Here is a 22,107-nt window from a genome sequence, read left to right as displayed (position 1 = left end):
AGGGCCGCTTCCCCTTTCGAACGTATCGCCCACAGCAATCCGCCGACTTTGCATTTTTCATCATTTTTACTACCCGGGGGTCGTGGAAGTTTTCAATTTTCCGCGTTTTTTCCAAAGCTTCCCAGCCGTCCATTTTCCAGGATATCTCGCGTTTCCGATGTTGTAGCGGGGAAATTCTTGCATTTCCTGAACGTGGGTTGCCTCCCCTTTGGCACGTGGTATCGCCGACAGCAATCCACCGGGGGTCGGTTACATTTTCAGTTTCCTGAGTTTTTTATTTAGGAACGGTTACCCCAATCCTGTCTATCTGGTTGGGATTATCAGCCCCTGATTGTTTCCAGGGTATGTAGGAGATGGTTATTGAGCATCTCCTGGACACCGAAGGCAAACACACGGGATTCATCCCCTGCTTTGATTCCTCTCAGGTGGCCCGTGGATTCCACGTTATAGCTTGCGAGGACCAATTCTCTAGGAACTTTCTCGGTTCATGCGTTGCTAAGAGTAGCTCAATGTCAGCCCTTACGACGAGGTCGGTCGCTCGCATCTGGTTGCCGAAGATCCGCATGGATAAGGACAAGCTCGTTCAATCCCTGCGCCTTCAAAACCCCTGGATTCCCGTGGACAACCGGGTTGTTATCAAGGAGGAGGAACCCCAAGCAAACAACCAACCTGACAAGATATATCTGCAGCATTCGAAGTGCGCCTCGACTAATCTGCTTGTCTTCCTCCTAGAGGAAAACATCAACATCGCACTAACATAGGAGCTTTGGGTTGGAGGCGATCAATCAAAGGGCTCCCAAGGAAATATTTTAATTTATTCCACAGCACAGGAGACGCTGATCAGGATAGACCTAGAGCATGTATTCATGCGAGGAAGAGTCTGCACGCTTTCCTGTGCCCGGACCTGAGTTCCAGCCACCTAGTCGTGGTCAAACTGGAGCAGGCGAGGACAGAGAATGTGTATATTTCATCGGCTTACATGGCTCATGACCGATGATCAGCTCCGCCAGAAAAACTACAACATCTGACGAACACCATAACAACAAAGAAAGCCAACCTGCTGATAGGCTGCGACCCGAATGCAAGGCATACGCTTTGAGGCAGCTCCGAAATCAACGAAAGAGGTGAGTCGTTCTTTGATTTTATTATTACTTCAAATCTATCGGTGTGTAACAGGGGCAGTACACCAACCTTCCATTTCCCCTGCTCGGAGAACTGTGACGGTTGGGAGAGGTCCTTGATATTACCCTAATAACCGACAACGGGATTCTTAGGGTGGAGGACTGGAGAGTGTCTGACCAGAGATCCTTCTCTGACCACAGTTGGATACTCTTTAGTCTAAATCTCGGCGCAGAGGTCTCAAAGCCCTTTAGAGACCCCAGGAGGATCGACTGGAGAAAGTTTGGTCAGGTAATTAAGAACAAACTCTCCGGTGGGCAAATTGGTAGGATTGACTCGACAGACGAACTGGAGTCAAAGGTCGGGACTCTGGAGAAGGCATTCGATACCGTCTTTAAAGTCTCATGACCTGCTGAATACAGCAACAAGACACTGCCACCGTGGTGGAATGAAGATCTCTCGAGCCTCAGGAAGCTAACCAGAGAAATCTTCAACATCTACTACAGGCATAAATATTGGCAGCTATACAAGGACTGCTTTAAGAATTACAAGTCGGCCGTTAAGTCCGCCAAGAGGACTATTGTCAAAACATCGAAAGCCCCAGCGAATCCGCGAGCTAAGCTCTGTCCAAGGAACCTAAAAGCTCATCCTTTCTTAAAAAGTCGCAAGGTTCCTGGACAGAATCTTCTAGTGAAACCTTGGAACTACTTGTTCAAACGCACTTTTCCGCCAGCGAAGACGACTGTGACTCAGAACCTTACTTGGAAGGTTTGCGGCCATCCAAGCTGTGCAAGGCTATCAAATTGGTAATTACCGAGGATAATGTCGGCTGGGCTATAAACAGCTTTTCCGCATATAAATCTCCAGGTCCAGATGGCATAATGCCAGTCATGCTACAGAAGCAGCAGGAAAGGGTTGCTCCGTGCCTTGTTGAGGTTTACCGGAGCTGCATCTCTTTAGACTTCCACTTAAGGGCGATTATGGAGAGAACGACTTTCTCTAAGTCCCAGCATGCCTACCTCAAAAGAAAATCCACAGAAACCGCCCTCCATGAGGTAATAGGCACATGAAAGTCCTGGGGGGTTTAACGTGAGTACCTGCCGTGAAGGCATAATCCCACGGTCCTCTTCGGACCCAGATTGATTTGGGGACCACAATCAGAGCCCCGCCATGAAAGCACAGCGGTCCTGGTTTATACTGAGTGCAGGCTCAGCATTCATACCAGTGGATGCGAGGCCTATCTAATACCTCTGCCGCAACTAAGGGGTACGGCACCCGAGTTGTACAGCGCAACTCCACGCTTGAGCTCCGCGGAGTTCTGCCCGCGATGTAGGCATAACCACAACCACCATGAAACTCCCACTAAGGGGCCAACCGCAAATAACCGGGCCGAGAACACATCCTCCAGGAATTCTCCTGACCAGTTCCTATGGTAGCAGATAACATCCGGTGAGGCTTCGTGGCAGAGCCACTTCAGATGAGTCCCTTGCAAACTCGGGTCTGATCGCCTTCCTCGAGTACGTGGGGATGTAACTCCCCAACAGGTAATTGGCACAGTTGAGCGGTCACTGCAGTACTAGCGGTATACCCTAGCTGCCTTCTTGGATGTAGAGGGAGCTTTCAACAACGCTAGTACCAACGCCATTAAGGAAGCCTTGAGCAGTATTGGATTGGAGGGGTATCATACCCATTACATTATATCCATGCTAAGTACCAGGATAATCCAGTCGGGTCTGGGAGACAACCACTTGACCAGAGCTGTGAACAGGGGCACGCCCCAGTGTGGAGCTATTTCTCCCGTGCTTTGGTTAATAGTAAGGGTGAAGGTTAAAAGTGAAGGTGAAGGTGGTTTCGTATGCCGACGATTCGGTGCTATTAATGTAATGTTGGAAGTCTGTCGATGGCTGGAGCGTGATTCGAGCTCCAAGCGTATCATAGCCATTCTGACCAACAGCCAAGCGGCCATTAAAGCCTTGTACTCAACGACAACATCTTTCAGACTGGTGGGGCAGTGCAGAGAAGCGCTGAACTGTCTAGGCGGCACGCTCAAGGTGACCCTCCTCCCGGGCATAGGAACATAGAGGGGAATGAGCGGGCTGACGGATTGGCCAGGCGAGGCCCTGCTCTTAGCAGCTCTTCGGTGAATACAGTCGGTGTCTCGCTGGCGGCTGTCAGGGGTGGAGTCAACTCGCACTACCTGGCAGCCGCGGACCTTAGATGGCGAAGGCTTACGAACTGTGCCAAATCAAGGAGAATTTGGCGCGCTTATAATATAGCCCGATCACGAGAGCTCCTGTGCCAGGCACGGGCAAATGCATTCAAGATTACGGCGTTTTGCACGGGGCACTGACCCATAGGAGACCATGCCGCCAGGCTCGGCATACCCTACAATTCGCATTGCCGAAACTGCGGAAAGGAAGGGTAATTCTCATGCACTTTTTCTGTGATTGCCTAGCTCTCTGGCTAGAGTCAGGCTGCAGACACTAGGTAAACCATTCTTTGGGGACCTCAGAGAGATTTCTAGCTGCAGGGTGGGAGAGCTGCTTTCCTTTGTGAATGCTACGGACTGGCTCTGAAGATCCGGGCCGGCTGGAGTCTGCCTCCTTGCTCCCAAAACAACAGTCACGGTCTTAGGAGTTTGTGGCATCAAAATGGCGCACCACAGCGCTAATTGCACTCTTTGGAGCGGCCACTGATACCTACCTCCCTACCCAGAGTTGGACTGAAGATAAAGACCAACAAAAGCAAATGTTCTTTCCGCGTTACTATTTTAAACCGAAAACTTTGTAGGCGCACAGGCTTGGCATTCGTACGAGATATAATAGGAAGACGGCAGAGTGGCAGCGGATAGGTCACATATTGAGGAGGGGCGACAATCGGCGGGGATGGGATGTCCCAAAGGCACTTGGCGTAGAACAGTAGAGGCCGAGTGCAAGCGTTTCGGGAGTTTATGGAAGCTGAATCGCATTTCAGGTAACCGCGAACGATGGATGGAATATGTCTTCAATTTGTTCCTGCGGAAGAGCCATTTACTCAATTTGAAGTGCGTCCGTGCAGTCCACTTTTTATTTATTGCATTTTTCCTACAGTAGGGATTCAATACTTCAGTTTTATTAGATTATAATTAATGCCTCACAAGTGGTAAGTCCACATCTGTTATTGAAAAATTACCAAACGTTCTTGAACTTCCCTAAAACACTTTGCACAAATTTCAAACTGCCAACCCGCCATCATCCCAACGGCCATCGCAACAGTTCCCCCACACATACTGGGAAATCATGATCCGCATTCATCTTCATTCGCGAGCGGCATGGCAACGCCATAAACAACAAATCGTCGCCAGTCGTCGTATTCGCATCATATGTTTATTTCTCTCTGTTCAACAAAAATGTGTTGTGTGTGAAATCTGAAATGTGAATTTTGTGTACATACGACGCGGAATGGTGTGTGGCCTTTTTTCATTTGACTAATTGTGCACATTGTGGAAAACTCTGAACAATTTCTAGCATTTCGACTGGCAAGCGGCCGACAACAAGTAAGTGCCCATTCAATTGCTTTCCTTCAGAGACGGTTCGTATTTACACGTGAAAAACAGTGAAAATGCCCCCGGAGTGCGGGTCGCGCCGTGGAAAAAGCGCTGGGGGCAGGATTTCCCCGGTGCCCGGCCAGCGGGAACGGTTTCCAACCCGGTGGAGCCGCCGCCGTGGACGCTGTGTCATCTCTGCCCCAAAATCTGAAATGTGACTTGAACATTTTGCGATGGGGGTCCGGCGTCCGGAGGGGTTCAGTGGGCCCCGGACCCATCGGCGTGTTCCCCGCACGAATTTCCGCATTTTCTTTGTAGTTTCGCGACAAAAGACAGACTGCCTCCTTGCGTGACTCTTCTGAAATTGGCGACGCAATGTGGACGCTTTTCTTGTTTATTTCTAATTGGCACGTTCGGCTGGCGTGCGGAGTGCACCTCGTTTTCGCAGGTCTAGTTGGAAAATTGCAGGGAAAAGCGAGCAGCTCGGCCTGGCGGATGTTATTGGGGCGAAGATGTGTCGGGAAAGTCTCGACTTGCGGCCGCCGTGCAACTTTCGCAATGTTTGACCCATTTCCCGAGTGGGCCAGAAGCGCGTTAACGAAATCCGAGTGCGAGCCAGGCGATTAGCGTGGCTCTGGCCCCCCCTGTCCGCATATCTGTCGATTGCTGTTCTGGGACAATTTCTAAACATGGTCGTCCCCAAGCCTAAATCACCGCAGACGTCGCTGCCACCCTGGAGGCCATCGACGCATAACTCAAAGTTCGCTGGGCTTGTTTTCGATTTTTGTTTATTTCTCTGCTCGCGTGCGAGCCCCGATCGCTTGGCACCACGACGGGCGACGACAGCGAGCTGACATTTTGTTGTTTTGCTGAAAATTTAACCTCAAAAGCAACAACGTGCGTGGAAGCAAAGTCAGCGCAGCCCCATCGCCAACTCTAGCAAGTTAGCTCGTGTCTGGAGCCGCCCGACCCGTCCAGGCTCCTCTGAGCTCCCACCGGTCGTCCGAAATGCGCTCGTCGAGCTGCTGCCTCCTGTCCGCTAGCCTCTGCACCTGGAGCTTGCCAATTTGCACAAGTTCCCGTGAGTGCGGGCCGCCATGGCATTCACTCACAGCAAGCAAGCAAGCTGGCTGCCTGGCTAGCTGTGCTCCGCCGACCGGATCAGCAGTTTCTCTCGCTACATTACACGACCAAAAAGCTGCAAATTGCGGGACGGCAGTGCCTGGCGGCAACGGAATCGGCGCGACGATGGAGGCCTACATTCGACTCTGGTGTGCGTCGGTAATGGACGCAAGTTTAATGGAAGCCAGTCATGAATTTATCGAACACTGAATGATGGCGGGCCTCGGATGAGCTCCAGTTGATCGGCGGCCAATGTGCCCGGTAACTCGGGCAAGCGTCTCATGGCTGCTCCAGTGTCCACGTCGATAATTAGTTTCTGCTTTGATCGCTGGAATGGACGGCTCGTGCCCGGTGCTCAGGAGCAGAGGTGAGTTGCGGCGGCTGCAGTTGAAACGGTGTCTCCCCAAGCAAATGCTTAGTCAGTCCACGGGCCATTAGCTAGGTGTTACCTGCGGACCGTGTTGCGGATCAAGTGGGTGTGAATGGATTCGGTGTCTAATTACTTTACATGCTCCGTGGGTTCTTTGATCGCGCGCGGATTGAGTCATTGCCTATTAATTTGCAATTCGAATAGTTTCAATTCTAGAAAAGGAATGCAAACTTGTAAGAAGTTCTCGAGTAAGCAGTGACTGCAGCCCATAATGGGAATGCTTCGGTTTCCACTATTTGTGTTGCGACCCAGGGGGAGAAGTCACAGGCCAAGGAACTTTGACTTTGCAGAAATCAAGTCAGAGTCATCGTTATCAGCATTCAATCGAACCTACTGTCCCGAATATGGATATCTGGTGATTACCTACAAATAACGCCAGAAGGAGGAATTAGTTTAGAAACAAGACACCAATATATGAACCTCGCCCCTCCTTTCCAGCTAACATGGGTGAAATCAGGTCGAAAACATTAACTGTTCAAGTTCTCAGTTCTACGAAGAAACCCTTCTCCTGCAATGGCAGTAGAAGTTCCAGGATTTAGTCGCATAGACGATCAATCTTGCAAGAAACTACATTGAAAAGGATCTTAGGGAGCATTGCAGCCAAAAGAAAGTGAGGAAACTGTGAAAAAGGAAGAGCAGAGGGTTAGGATCTATAGAGTGGCTTGTGGTTTGGTTCAACCCTGAGTGATGCCTGCCGTCGTAAAGATAATAGCTAAAATAACCCTGGAACACTTAATCGACAGAGAGGCTGGTGTGCTGTGACCCAATATCACAGTCGTCCGAGTCGGATTACTCGGAAGCTGTTGTCCGCTTCCCCGAAGAGGAGCTCTAGAGCTATACCTTTAGCCTGCGCAACGGAACGGACAGCTCGTAAGCCTTTCTCCGTATACACAGGTAAACTTAGGCTTCAAAAGCAAACACTGTTTCATTGCATTAAGTGCAGGCACAGCTTTTGGGCTCCTCTGCCTTACAAGCTGTCCGTTCCTACGATTCTGCGCAGCCCAGAGGTACAGCTCTAGAACTTCTTTGGGAGAGCTTACAACAGCGTCCGAGCTATCCAATCCTGAAGTTGTTTAGACGTCAAGGCTCCTCTAAGGCAACGCCAACGGACACCGTGAGATTGGGGCACACTACACTGAATCCTCTTGCATTGACCATATCAACCCCCTGCGGATCATTGTGGAGCAGTCTGCTGAGTTTAGATCTCCACTTCACTTACTCTTCATCGATTTCGAGAAGGCGATCGTCAAGAGAGAGGGCTTCTGAAATGCTCTACGCAGGAGGGACATTACAGAGAAGAGATGAGTATACACCCGACACGGAAGAAGGGAACTAATTGTTCCCGAAATATCGATATATGCGGAATAAGAATTACTACTGAGAAGCTAATAGCATTTATTGAAGCGACATATGATGGTGTGAAATATCATGTGCTGGAGATCAAATTTCAGAGGAATTTGAAGGCGAACAGGACTGCATTCTGTCAGCGTTATTATTTCTTCTTGTTATCCGTGAAGTTCTCTATGTTTCTTTATTCGATTTAGAGGGGCCCGTCCTCTATATAAGAATCCACGAAATCAAGATTGCGATGGGCAATTGGTTGCAGGTTTTCACGAGATCGATCTCGGAGTAGATCTGCAGCCCCCAGAGTTGTTTCGCAAAGTCGGGGATATGAGGCTTTGTATAGCGATGGGTACGTGCGTGCATTAAGCGCCCTGTAGATCCCCAGCTTCCGTGCCTTTTCGGGGCCATGTTCATCGGCACTGCCCAGTTACTAGACAAGGAGGTACGGTTCCACCATTGCCGCGAACTATTTTTTAGCTATCATTAATCTTTCGGGGGCTAGACGGAAAACCTTGCAGGTTACCGTTGGTCCCGGTGAGGTCAAAATATGGTTAGGTATTGGAGTATAGACAGTCGCCCATCTGGACGCGTAACTTCTGACCTGACCACTCGAAGAAAGCAGGGTTGTCATATCGATCAGCTTTTGATCCTGTAGATCGACTATGAGATCGTAATGGGCTAAGAAATCGGCACTAATGATGGCCTGGTCTACTTCTGGTAATGATAAAATTTCAAGTGAAATCACTGTGCAGAACCAATGTAAGAATGCGAGCTTCTGACTTGTAAGTGCTAATGTTAGTGCCATTTGTCGCAGATAACTTGTAGATCGACTGTTGGGCATTATTCTGAGGTTTAAACTCAGGGCACCCATAAGTCGGCAACTGAATCGTTAAAATCGGTGCAATGTGATGTCACGTCCGTGACGAATAGGTGGTGTCTACTGACACCAAGATTTATCGCATTTTTTTGCCTCAAAAAGAAAGTAGGTAAGGTCCTGGGACCAAGAGCGTGAGCGCGAGCAGGATTAAGGATGAGCTCACGCGCGAGCTAATCGACTGATTTATTCGAGCGTGACTGCCTCTCCGATGAGTGTAGCGATGGCCACTTATCAACCGCGGGCTCGGAGGGCTCGTTGGTATTCGGTGAGTTACATTACATTTCCTCACATTCTAGCAGTCGCCTTGTCCTTTGCTCTTAAGACGTACCCAAACGTCTAAATAGCACTTCCTTGGTCGTAGAATACGTCGTTTGTTGCCCCTGAAAGAAAAAAGAAACGTGAGTAATATCCCCGTTTGAAGAACGTGCCGAGGGTTACTCGATGTCTGTGTTCAGAAAACGTCGAAGAGTGAGTTAAGTCCTTGAGGGTTTAACGTGAGCAGCTGTCTGGACGACTTAATACCACGATCTTCTTACGACGCGGACCATAATCAGAGCCCGTTGAGACAACAACGGTACCAGTCTATACCATGGCTTAGAATTCATACTGGTGGATGCAAGACATACTAAATCTCTACCGAACTAAGAAGTACGGCACCCTTGTTGAAATGCAACACCACGCCGAGGCCCGAAGGTCTCTTCTCGCTTGAGCATAACTACAATCCCCATGGAACTCCCACTAGGGGGCCAACCGCAAACAACCGAGCTGTACCCATAAACAACGGGAGTTCACCCGAAGTATGAGAGTCCAGGGGCTATCCCGGTTCTCATGCTACCGGTATACCCCTGGTGAGGTTTTGTGACCAAATTGCCACTTCAGATGAGTCCCCGTGTAGACTCGGGTTTGATCGCCCTGATTAGGCCTTTGGAGCATTCGCCTACTGCATTACGGCCGACAAGCCAAAGTGAGTACAGCGTCTCCCGGTGCCACCACTATGAAGGTTCTTCTCGGCCACTTGGTTTTGGTTTGACCGACAGGGTTGCTTCCCCCCGTCTTCCTCACCGCTACCTCTGAGCACCGTCGAAGAGTGAGTGCAATATGGTTGTGCCGACAAATTGCGCTCGTCACGAAAGTTCCCATTTTGACTTTTCATCGCGTTCTTCATAGTTGCGTTAATGGCCAGAGCACTGAAGGTGCAAGATAAATGTATGAGGTGTCAAGTTGAGACGGTTCGGTACAAATATACTTACTGTGTCGTTACCTTATGTGTAAAAAGTACCCGGAAATGGCAATTTACAATAACGGCCAACAGGAATCGGCAACATTTTTCTTTGCTTAAGTTGGTGCACCTTTCCTTCATTATAAAAAAAAAGTGAGCGCGATCTGTCAGCTCTTGTGTTTACAGCAGCTGTCAGTCAGTGTCAGTCTACCTCAAAAGTGCTTTGCGAATTTTTCTATGGATAATAAGGTCGAGCAAAGGGTTTCCCTCAAAGTATGTGTTCCAAACGAAATTTCTTGTGCTGATTCTCTGAAAATATTGAACAGGGCCTTCGGTAATTTATCTATGTCAAAAACGCAAGCATACGAGTGGTACAAATGCTTCAAAGAAGGGCATGAAATTGTGGAAGATTTGCCTCGTTTCGGACGATCTTCAACCTCTACCACTGACGATAGCATCGACAAAATAAGGAAATGTAGAAGATCGTCATTTTAGTGTTCCAGAATTTGCTCGTGAGCTGAGCATTGACAAAACGACCGTGAAGCGTCCAGCTTCCGGTTTCCCGACTTGCTTATCCTGCTTCTCTCATGTCGTTTTTATATAAGGGAGCAGCCTGTAGTCACTTCGGTTACGCTGCTCTCAGGACAGGTGTGGGGCAGCGTATGATGAGTCGCTAGCTAAAGGTTTCAGAATGTCTGGCGTCTCTCAAACGTGATCCTGCGTGTTTCATCGGTTCACGGCGGTTTCCTGGAGGATTGAGTAATAAAATTGAGACTTTTCTTGGCAAGGAAAACACTCATCCATGGCTCCTTAACTATATCGCCCCAACATTTCTTAGACCACAGTCATCGTGAGAGTTGGTGGTGTAACAGTGGTTAATAGGGCTTCCCTGATAAGGTTGGTTACACCATTCATCAACCACTTGCTGAAGAATTCGCGGACTAGGTAGTGCTTATGAAGCAAGTTTTACTTAGAGCTGAAAAGTGGAGTGTTATGTCCAAAATCGTGTTCCGCAGAAGCCCAGGAAGGTAAGTGAAGGTGCCTCAGTAGATATCAGTGTTTGCCTATATCAGTCAATCAGGCCGGAGTTCTACGGCTGGAGAGCTATCTGCAGGTTCTCGCCATCAAATTGAGTGTTCGCATGTTATTCGGTGATAACAGTAATGAGTGTGTATAAACTGTAGTGACTGTGATATTTTGGTTGTGGCACATGGAATTTGCGTTGATCAACGTCTTTTTAAAAATGGTTTAAAGTTCCCGATCATACGCAGCGTATTTCTTTTGGGGGCTGAATTTCTTATAGGAAAACCCAAGTGGCCTTCAGGTTCTATAATGTCTTGCTTTTCGCTTGCTCCCACGCCTGTATTCGGGACGTCACTCAAGGACCTTCTGAGCTAAAACACAAGAAAATGACACTACTGTTGTCAGTTTTGGCGATCTACCTGTGCAATTTAAGTACCAGGGTATCAGCGAATAGCGAACTACACTGTAAAATTACTGTTAACGTTACGTTACGTAATCTGGATTGGAAGGTGTTCATTTGTAACTAAGAAATGCCTTAAATCCAAAACTGCAGATTCGTTCGGCTCTTTCCCTCCATGATTCCCAATGCTGGACAATCAAAAACAACGGTCGCTATTATGGAGACGAATAATTTGCGCCGAATCAATGGTTTAACTCGCTGTGATGACGTTCGAAATAGGGACATTTTTATCAATATGGCCTTGCAAGCTTGCCAACGCTTGCAAGTCGATGGGATACAACTCAAAAACCGAACAAAACAGAGAAACTCGACACGTTAGACGGTGATTTGAAAACCTTTTGATTTCACTTGTAACAAACTGACGATCAGGGAAAGGTGCGAGCCTAGTATATATCAACCAACCTCGCTTCGGAATTGTACAAAGGTTGAAGAATTAGCAAAAAGTAATCCCTGGAAATCTAATTTACCAAAGTTTCAATCATAGAACTTTTCATCATCATCGTCATCATCAACGGCGCAACACCCGGTATCCGGTCTAGGCCTACCTTGATAAGGAACTCCAGACATCCCGGTTTTTCGCCGAGGCCCAACAATTCAATATCCCTAAAAGCTGTCTGGCATCCTGTCCTACGCCATCGTTCCATCTCAGGCAGGGACTGCCTTGTCTTCTATTGCTACCATAGATATTGTCCCTATAGACTTTTCGGGTAGGAGGTACTGGCGAGTACAGTCAGAGCTTTAATCCTATGGTGAGACATTTCCAGCGGAACAGTTTTTGTAAGTTGAAATAGGCTCTGTTGGCAGCCAACAACTATGCGCGGATTTCATCACCGTAGCTGTTATCGGTTGTGATTTTCGAAAAATTTTCAACGGTCTCCCAGTTTTCCCCCCTTATAGATGTTGCGGAGGGCTGTGTTGTGGATTGCTTTAGTGTTAACTCTCATCTGATTGTCAGAGGGGATTCTAGGTGGTGTTGTTATTCGAGCCCGGAGCACTATATCAACGAGATAGTGAACTAAGTCTATATGTTCTGACATTCATCAAGGCTGAGATTTGGCGGCGTTCGAACAACACGTAGTCAATTTAGTTGAAAGTGGTCCCGTCTGGAAACGCCCACGTTTGATTGTGGACCGCTTCCCACGCAAACCCGGTACTTGCAACAACCATTTCGTGTGACATTGCTAATTGAATAATCCGCAGTCCCTTATCATTTGTATTTCTATGTAAGCTATGGAACCCAAAGTATAGCCTGAACATGGGGTTCGTCCCTACTTGACTATTAAAATCCCCAAGCATGATTTTCATATCCTACCGGGGACAGGTTTCGAGGGTTCGTTCTACGACCTCGTACCGTAGAAGACTCTTCTCCGACTCTGCAGTCTTCTCTGTAGGGGCGTGAACGTTAATGAGGCTTATATTTCTAAATTTGCCTTGCAAGCGCAGAGTGCATAATCTTTCGTTTATGTTTTCAAAGTCGATAAAAACAGGATTCATTTTTGGGCTGACTAAGAAACCTACTCCGAGCACATGATTTCCTGGATGGCCGCTATAATATATGGTGTAGTGGCTCTTCTCCAGGAAACTGGCCCCTGTCCATCGCATCTCCCGCAACGCTGTTACATCAACCCTATTTTGGGGCAAGGTATCGGTTAGCTGCTCGGCAGCTCCTTTTCTGTACAGGGAGCGTACCTTACATGAGAAAATGCGGGAATCGTTATTCCGTTTACGTTGCAATCAAGTTTAAGCATGCCAGCCTTTACATAACATTTGCACCTTTCGATAGTCTTCTTCTTTTTCTTCAGCCTTTGTCCCGTTCACAAGCGGGGTCGACTCGTCGTGATCGGCTTCGCCATTTGGCTCTATCGAATGCCTGATCTGGGTGCAATCTCGAGGCTTTCAAATCCCCATCCAGCGTTTCAAGCCACCGTTGCTTAGGTCTGCCTTTTGGTCGTTTACCATCGACTTCGATGTTCAGACCAATCTTGGCAAGTGAATTCTCGTTTGCACGAATTGCGTGACCATACCATCGAAGACGCCTCTCTCGCGACTTTTCCACGATTGGTACAACCCCATAACGATCGCGGATATCCTCATTTCGGATGTGATCTAAACGCGTGACGCTACTAGTCCAACGTAGCATCTTCGTCTCCATTACCGCAAGACGCCGTTCATTGTCTTTTATGGTCGGCCAACACTCAGAACCATAGAGAGCGACTGGACGGACGACATTGCGATAAATTTTAGATTTGAGACGTTCGTTGATACGTCGATCACAAAGGACACCAGTTGTGGAACGCCACTTCATCCAGGTTGCGATAATGCGTGAAGCAATTTCATAACGCAGTTCTCCATTGGCTGATAGCGTTGACCCGAGGTATGTAAATCGCTCAGTTCTGGGCAGATCACTGCCGCTGACAGTGATTGTGCCTGTTTCATGGGGATCGGTCGTCAAAAATTCAGTTTTGTTTAAATTCAATCTGAGACCGTGTTGCATGAGGCGATCATTCCCTTTTTTGAACAAGTTGCTCGAGATCATTTTTGCTATCAGATGCTAGGAAAACATCATCTGCACAAAGCAGTGTGTAGGGCGCTGGACGTTGGATATCCCGTGTGACGGTGTCCATAACAAGGACAAAGAGGAGTGGTGAGAGGGCACTTCCTTGATGAACACCAACAGAGACACGAAGCGGTTTTGATACACCCGCCATACTTCGAACTTTACTTTTCGGGTCGTGGTAGAGCAATTGAACCCAGCGCACGAGTTCTTCTGACACGAAGTGTTGTCGTAAAGCATACCAAATGAGTTCGTGTGGTACACGGTCAAACGTTTTCTCTAGATCCAGAAAGGCAATGTAAAGAGGGCGACGCTTCTCACGGTGTTTCTCCATGAGTAACCGCGCAGCGTGTATTGCGTCAGTAGTTCCGCAGTTCTTGACAAATCCGGCTTGATTCACGGTTATTTCAACGATTTCGCGAATACGGTTGTCAAGAATGCGTTCAAAAATCTTCATGGTATGGGAAAGTAACCGGATCGGACGGTAATTTGAACATTCTGCTGGACTACCTTTCTTTTTCCATATTGGAACAGTGGTACTTTCTTGCCAGTCAGATGGTGTTCTTCCTTCCTGAATAACCCGGTTAAAGAATTCACTGAGCCACAGTGTTGGGTCCCAGCTCTTCGCTTTCCAGAGCTCAGATGCGATGTCGTCAGGTCCTGTTGCTTTCCCCGATTTCATTTGTTTTATTGCCTCCTCGACTTCAGTTGCGCTCACACGAAAGTCCTGGGGGGTTAACGTGAGTACCTGCCGTGAAGGCTTAATCCCACGGTCCTTATCGGACGCGGATTGATTTTGTGACCACAATCAGAGCCCCGCCATGCAAGCACAGCGGTCCTGGTTTATACTGAGTGCAGGCTCAGTATTCATACCAGTGAATGCGAGGCCTATCTAACACCTCTGCCGCAACTAAGGGGTACGGCACCCGAGTTGTACAGCGCAACTCCACGCTTGAGCTCCGAGGAGCTCTGCCGGCGATGTAGGCATAACCACAACCACCATGAAACTCCCACTAGGGGGCCAACCGCAAATAACCGGGCCGAGAACACATCCTCCAGGAATTCTCCTGCTTTCAGAGGGCCATCCCGGTTCCCATGGTACCAGATAACCTCCGGTGAGGCTTCGTGGCAGAGCCATTTCAGATGAGTTTCTTGCAGACTCGGGTCTGATCACCCTCCTCGAGTACGTGGGAGTTGCGCCTACAGGTGGAACTGGTCCAAATGTCGGCAATGATTGCTGAAGTGGAGGATGAGAAAATTCTTCAGTTGAAATCTGCTCGAAGTATTCTCGCCATCGACTCGACGTTTGGTAAGCAAAGTACCGTTCTTGTCATTAATGCAACAGAAGTGTTCGATATCCTGTGTGCGTTCATTACGGCTTTTAGCAAGTCGATACAGATCTCTCTCGCCATCCCGAGTGTCCAGTTTATCGTAAAGATTTTTGAAATGGTTTGCTCGGGTGACAGCGACTGCTTTCTTTGCTTCCCGGTTGACATTCTTATAAATTTGCCAATTAGCAGGTGTTTTATCGTCGAGAAATTTGTGGTAGAGGCGTTTCTTTTCGCGGACCTTCATTTCGACATCATCATTCCAAAGCCAAGTATCTCGGTTGATGTACCGCTTACCCGGCTTGGTGACCCCGAGGGTTGCACAGGCCGCTTTGTGGATCGTGTCTTTCATTTGGTTCCATAATTCTTCCACATTCGTAATGGTTGGCAATTGTATGAGTGAGACCGTTTCTTCTTTCTCCTCACCAAATCGCCACCATTTAATGCGCGGCGGGCCAGTGCGTTCCTCACGCTGTTTTATCGGTGGCTTAATTCGCAGGACGGCAATCAACGGCCGATGTTGAGGTGCGATGGTCTCATAGGGAACGACTTTGCAATCAGTGACAGTGGTAAAATGTTGGCGTCTTATGAGAATATAGTCGATTTGCGTTTTACTGTTCCCACTATAAAATGTAGGAAGATGCGACAATCGTTTGATGAACTATGTATTCATAAGTACAAGGTCGTGGGTGTCCACAAAATCGATTATACGCTCGCCGCACTCATTACGCGCTCCGAACCCCTTTCCCCCATGGCACCTATTACCGTCTGCCTTTTCACCCACATGACCATTAAGGGCAATGATTATGTAATCGTCAGCAGGCACGTGACAAGTCTTTTCATCGAGAAGTTGCCAGAAGGCATCTTTCTCGGCATCAGGTCGACCTGTCTGTGGTGCGTACGCGGTGAAGAAGTGAATAGTGCGATCAGCTGATATAATGGTGAGCTTCATCAGCCGATCATCAAATCGTTCGACTTCTTTAATGGCATCACGGAAACCCTCTGAGATGCCAATGCCAACACCATATTGAGTGTGTGGGTTACCAAAATAGAGAAGTTTGTAGCCATTTTTACCGCGTTCGCGTTCAATGTCGCAGCTTTTGGCACCAGACCATCGGGTTTCTTGCAGAGCGCAGATGTCAATGCACCTTTTCCGAAGGGCTCTTGCGAGTTCCTCCGTCTTTCCAGTTAGGGTACCAACATTTAGCGTGCAGACACGTATTTGTTTTGTTTGTTGTGTGCGGACTAACTTGCTTACGTCCTGACGCCGTCCATGCGTCAAGAACCCTTGCCCATTTCTCGACAGAACCGGGGTCCGTCCTGCCGCGTGGACTGAGGTGGACGCCCTAGCATTTCTCCGAGGCTTGTGACTCAGTCCGATCATGTTTGTAACGACATTGTATGCATTTTCTTTGTCGGCCTGTCACGGGACCTGTCACCAAGAGAGGTCAGGTAGGATTTAGCATAGTGGAATAACTCCAACTAAACTCTATTTCTCTCTTTCCCTGATCTCAACATTTTATTTTTGTTTTACTGAGGATAGTACAGAGTACGTTGCCTCAAGCCCAGCTTACTATCAGAAAAAGTAGCGATCCTGGCCCACGGCGCAATGGCTGAGGAGGTAACGCACTAGCCGCTCAATCTCGTTACCTTGAATACGAATCCGAGTCGTCATGGATGATTGTGTTCGTTCAAGAAACACAAACAATAACGAAGAGACTGTGCAGATGCCCCACATTCCAGGAGACATAATATTCAAATTATTTTTCAACGCGGGCCTGTGAGTTTACAAAAGTGGCAATCATAGAGGCAAGCAATCGATAGAATACCTAAAGCCAGGCTAGTGAATTGCACGCACTCCCTTCGATTTAACATAATAAAATATCCCTTTTGCTCCAAAAAGGACACTAACATGACACAAAACTTGTCCATTGACCTTATCAACAAACCTTCCAAAAATACACAAGGAAATTATCCCATTTGCAGACCTAAATGAAATATGGCCTCATTAATTGGAATGCAAACATATTCGCACCTGTCCAACTCGGGTGTCTCCCAATCAAATCACGTGAGCACTCCGGTCAACGTGCTTGATTATCTCCCCAGAAGCCACCGAAATTAACAGCCCACATTAGCTAATTTACTATATTTACCATAATGGACATTCCGTGACTCTTCAATCAACAGAGCCCAGCGGCCCACGGAACCGAGGAAGAGGATTATTGGAACCTAAAACCTTCAGTGCGCGACCTTGTTAGGGAGCAAACTGCGGAATAATTTCGTTTTTCATATGACTTTCATAGCGCCTGCCATCTACAACTTGTGATGTTGTCGTTCGAATTAAAGTACACACATTTCCTTTTCATTCTATTTCATCAACGGGTGTTAAGATGATTTACACAAGTGGGCAATGAGCGAAAAAATCTGTTGAAGGCTTAGAAAAAACGCCAACCATCAGATATCACTTAGACGCCAATGTACAGTGTACGTACGGACTGGGCTGATAATGAAACATTATCTAACAAAAAAATTAGATGACCTTCAAAAACGCCATTTGTATATGCCGCGAATACACCCATATGTGTGTAATTCACGAAAAAATGGCTTCTACAGCGCTAAGTATTTTTCCTCCCTTTTGCAGTTGGTTAGCGCACTGTTGAAAATTATTAGCAAAGATTTCAGATACTTGCGTGTAGTTGATATGTTTGCAGTATCTACGGCCAATATATTGACAAAAATAATAACATATTACATAAATTGAAATTGTGGTATTGAACACTGATTATTATCTACGCTAGAAAATTATTAAATTGACAGAGAATAAATACATTACGAACGCTTTATAGCGTTTTCAAGGGCTTTGTTGATTTACGAGTGCGTTTATTGATAGTGATGATTATCCGGAGCTGGAATAGATGATTAGGGAAGTTAATAGATCGAATTGGCAATTGTTTTGTCCGCCGTCCTAATTTTTGTTAGAGTATCTTGTTGTGAATTTTTAAAGGACAGATGAAGTATCTATATTTTCTACTCAGCCTTTATTCATGATCAGATACTGCTTTCTTATTTACTTACGCAAATCCATGCAGGCCACCCTTACCAGATCATCATCTTCAACGGCGCAACAATCGGTATCTGGTCTAGGCCTGCCTTAGTAAGGAACTCCAGATATCCCGGTTTTGCGCAGAGGTCCACCAATTCGATATCCCTAAAAGCTGTCTGGCATCCTGACCTACGCCATCGCTCCATCTTAGGCAGGATCTGCCTCGTCTTCTTTTTCTACCATAGATATTGTCCTTATAGACTTTCCGGCCTAGATCATCCTCATCCATACGGATTAAGTGACCCGCCCACCGTTACCTATTGAGCCGGATTTTATCCACAATATGACGGTCATGGTATCGCTCATAGATTTCGTCGTTATGTAGGTTACGGAATCGTCCATCCTCATGTAGGGGGCCAAAAATTCTTCAGAGGATTCCTCTCTCGAAGGCGACCAAGAGTTCGCAATTTTTCTTGCTAAGAACCTAAGTCTCCGAGGAATACATGAGGACTGGCAAGATCATTGCCTTTTACAGTAAGAGCTTTGACCCTATGGTGAGACGCTTCGAGCGGAACAGTTTTTGTAAGCGGAAATAGGCTCTGTTGGCTGCCAACAACCGTGCACGGATTTCATTATCGGTTGTGATTTTCGACCCTCGATAGGAGAAATTCTTCTACCGCTCTTCTTTATGTTCTTTATGTTCTTAGCTTTATGTACTCGTCACTAGTTACGCTACTTGCTTTACGTAGGCTCATATCACTGGAATGAGCACTAAACAAAAACCCGTTTAATAACTTTAATATAAGCGTTAATTAAACACTAAATTATACAACCGTACTGTATATTTAATTATAGAACAATTCCTTTAACCGGTACATTCAAGGCGACACGATCTTTTCTAACTCTAGAATTAGACTGACTTTGTGGGCAATTCAATTCAATTCAATTCATTTATTTAAATAGTGACTTACAACTAGACAATGGTTACTTAATGCTAGCTTAAATAATGGCTAATTGATCTTAACTCTATCAAACGGGTGACTATTACATTGTTTGGCCAATCCGACCTTCTCTGTAATTTACTTTACTTAGTATATAATTTTTTACATACTTGGATCTTGGCAATTGTTGTATAATCTTGACTTTTCAATACTGCACCTGCACTAAAGACGCGAGAAGGTTGAAATTTACTTACTTAACCTAACTTATTTTAACTTAATCTAGCTTAATCTAATATATACAGTAAGCACTTACAAATGACTGTGCTTAGCCTCTATCCACTCCTACCAGGCAGGGAGTTTCAAAAAGGGTGCCGATTTTCGGTCTGTGGGATGAACTCACGATTTGGCAGGGCCTTAAGAATGTGGCCAATGGGGAGGTTTTACCCTGTTGGTAGAGATGCCGAATTAATGGGTTGGGGCTCTGATGACTTGCAGATCCATAGCAGGAAAAAAATGGGGTTGTAGCCCGAAGATACTACTTTGGATATATACTGCAATAGTAAGACCAATGATTACCTATGGAGCGGTAATCTGGGCAGAAAGAACCCAACTCAGCACACAAGCCAGGGAATTACATAAGCTCCAAAGGCTGGCTTGCGTGTGTATCAGTGGGGCAATGAGGACATGCCCAACGGCATCCCTGGAGGTCCTTCTGGGATTAACCCCTCTCCATCTGCACATACAGATGCAGGCAAGGAGATCAATATTCAGGATGGCCGGTAGCATGAGTGAGGCGGGGAGCTGCCTAAATCGAAGGAAGATTGATATCCTTTCTAGGCGGTATCCCGAATTACTGATACCGAGGGACAACATGACAACGAAGTTTCACTTCGATAAGAAGTTTGAAACACGTTGGAGTAACAGGGCAAACTGGGAGAGCGTGGCTGCGACATACGGCTTAAATCAGCAACTGATTACTTGGTACACTGACGGATCCCTCACAGCAGAGGGAGCGGGTGCCGGTGTCATTGGTCCAAGGAAAATGTACTTTGAGCCAATGGGCAGGTACACTAGCATATTCCAGGCGGAAATTTACGCCATAGACAAATGTGCCTCCTTTAATCTGCAAAGGAACTACAGGGGGCAGAACATAGCTATTCTCACCGACAGCCAAGCAGCGATCAAGGCACTTAGGTCCAACCAGGTGAACTCTAAACTGGTATGGGAATGCCTTGAGAGACTGAATACACTCGGCTCGTCCAACAAGGTCTGGATACTTTGGGTTCCAGGCCATGCTGGGCTGGAAGGCAATGAGGCAGCGGATGAATTAGCCAAGAAGGGAGCAGGGATGCCTTTATACGGGCCAGAACCCTTCTGTGGAATCGGAAACGGTTTCATGGCTATGAATCTAAGAAACGAAGAAAAACGGTTGAGGGAACTATATTGGGCGGGCCTACCAGGGATGGAGCAGTCCAGGGTGCTTATTGGGGGATACGAACCCATGCGCACAAAGGATTGCTTAAACCTCACCAAAAAGAACCTCCGAATCATAGCAGGAATTCTCACTGGTCATTGTCGGCTGAACTACCACCTAGGAAAGCTAGGGATATCTACGGACACTGCCTGCAGGTTCTGTGAGGAGGAGGACGAAACCTCTATGCACGTCCTGGGACAGTGTCCAGCACTTGTGCAAAGTAGGTCGATACATCTGGGAGAACAATACCAGATGCAAAGCTGAAACTTCTGGAAGTGGGGAACATACTAAAGTTCCTAACGGTTACTGGCCTGCTTGAGATACTATGATCAACAGGTACACTATAACCAGTAAAAGGGGCACAATAGTTCTTCAAGGACGCGGTGCGACTTTCCCTTAACAGAATAATAATAATAATGGGTTGGGGTGGTCCTCCGTTCTTTCGAAGAAACTTTCCATTGTTGTGAGAACGTGTTCTCGAAGTGGTTTGACTTTGGCTCGCCTATACACTTCGGCGTTTTTGCCGATCTTTCTGGTTTTCCAGTTGTAAGACAAGCCTGTGCAATGTCTAAGGATTCGGCGTTCGAATGACTCGCATTTTGCCATGGCTTGTTTGGAGCATGAGATCCAAGTTGGTGCTCCGTAACAGATAACGGGTTTAATCAGGGTCTTATACAGTGTCAGTTTGGTTTTGGTGCTGAGACCTACTGTCTTGCGAAGAAGAGAGTAGATGCCACTGATTGCACCGCGTGCCTTGCTGATAGCGAGCTGGAGGTGGGGTTTGAACTTGAGGAGTTCATGTAGGATTACTCCCAAGTATTAGATTGAACTAGATCTGCTCACTGTGGTGTTCCCGATTCTCATTTTCAAGCGTTTAGCTTTCCTGTGGATGCTTCTAGAACCTAAGTATCTAGATTTTCTCCTAAAAGTGCAGATTTGCGTTTTTCCCTCGTTTATCTTGATTCCCCAACTACGGTAGTACCTGCAGAGGACTACAATGTAGTTCTCAACCGCTTTGGCTGCCCTGTTGGGGTGGAGGTTTGAAGCGAAGATAAGCGTATCATCGGCGAATTGGATGAGGTCAACGCCATCATCGGGGATCGGAATGTCAGCCGTGAAGATGTTGTAGAATGTTGGCCCAGAAATGGATCCTTGCGGTACACCCGACGTTACCGGCAAGAGATCGGAGAATTCATTCCCCACGCTGACATAAAAGTGCCTATCTTCGAAAAAACTTAACGCAAGTGTAATTATCGGGACTGGGAATTCATTGTCTATTAATTTGTAAATAAGTCCGTTTACCCACACGGAGTCGAAGGCCTTTTCTAAATCTAACGCACATGCTACTGTGGGTTTGTTGTTGATGTTAAGTCTTGAGACAACGGAACGGTCGTGAAGGTAGCTCAGTGCGTGCTGGGTCCCGTGTTTGGAGCGGAATCCGAACTGGTGGTCAGGGATAATTTTGTTGAGGTTGCAGTGCTGGACTAGCCCAACTGTCCATGCTTTCTCAAACAGTTTGCCAAAGTTGGATAATAGAGAAATGGGCCTGAAATTGCTTGGCTCGCTGGAAATGCCTTTTTTACGGATCGCAATTATTTTTGCAACTTTCCACGTGGATGGAAAGTAGCCATTATTAATACAGTTGTT

At 47.1% G+C, this 22,107-nt stretch overlaps 1 protein-coding gene across 2 annotated transcripts in view; it reads left to right on the top strand.

Moving 5' to 3' along the window:
* Positions 1-4,467: 4,467 nt before the first annotated feature.
* Positions 4,468-22,107, top strand: part of LOC119653440 (nuclear pore complex protein DDB_G0274915) — a 121,621-nt gene continuing 103,981 nt past the window's right edge. The window contains exon 1 of one of the 2 annotated variants that reach the window (XM_038058023.1): positions 4,468-4,654. Coding sequence is in view for 1 of the 2 variants with exons in the window: in XM_038058021.1 (XP_037913949.1) it covers positions 6,049-6,134 (86 nt within the window). In the remaining variant the exon portion in view is untranslated. Of the gene's footprint in view, positions 4,655-5,511; positions 6,135-22,107 lie in introns of those variants that run through there. The other variant, XM_038058021.1, reaches the window with a different exon arrangement.

The sequence above is a fragment of the Hermetia illucens genome, chromosome 4 (genome assembly GCF_905115235.1).
Source record: "Hermetia illucens chromosome 4, iHerIll2.2.curated.20191125, whole genome shotgun sequence".
Taxonomy (NCBI): domain Eukaryota; kingdom Metazoa; phylum Arthropoda; class Insecta; order Diptera; family Stratiomyidae; genus Hermetia; species Hermetia illucens.
Note: the sequence above shows the minus strand (reverse complement) of the source record. Positions and strands in the feature narration are given on the sequence as shown.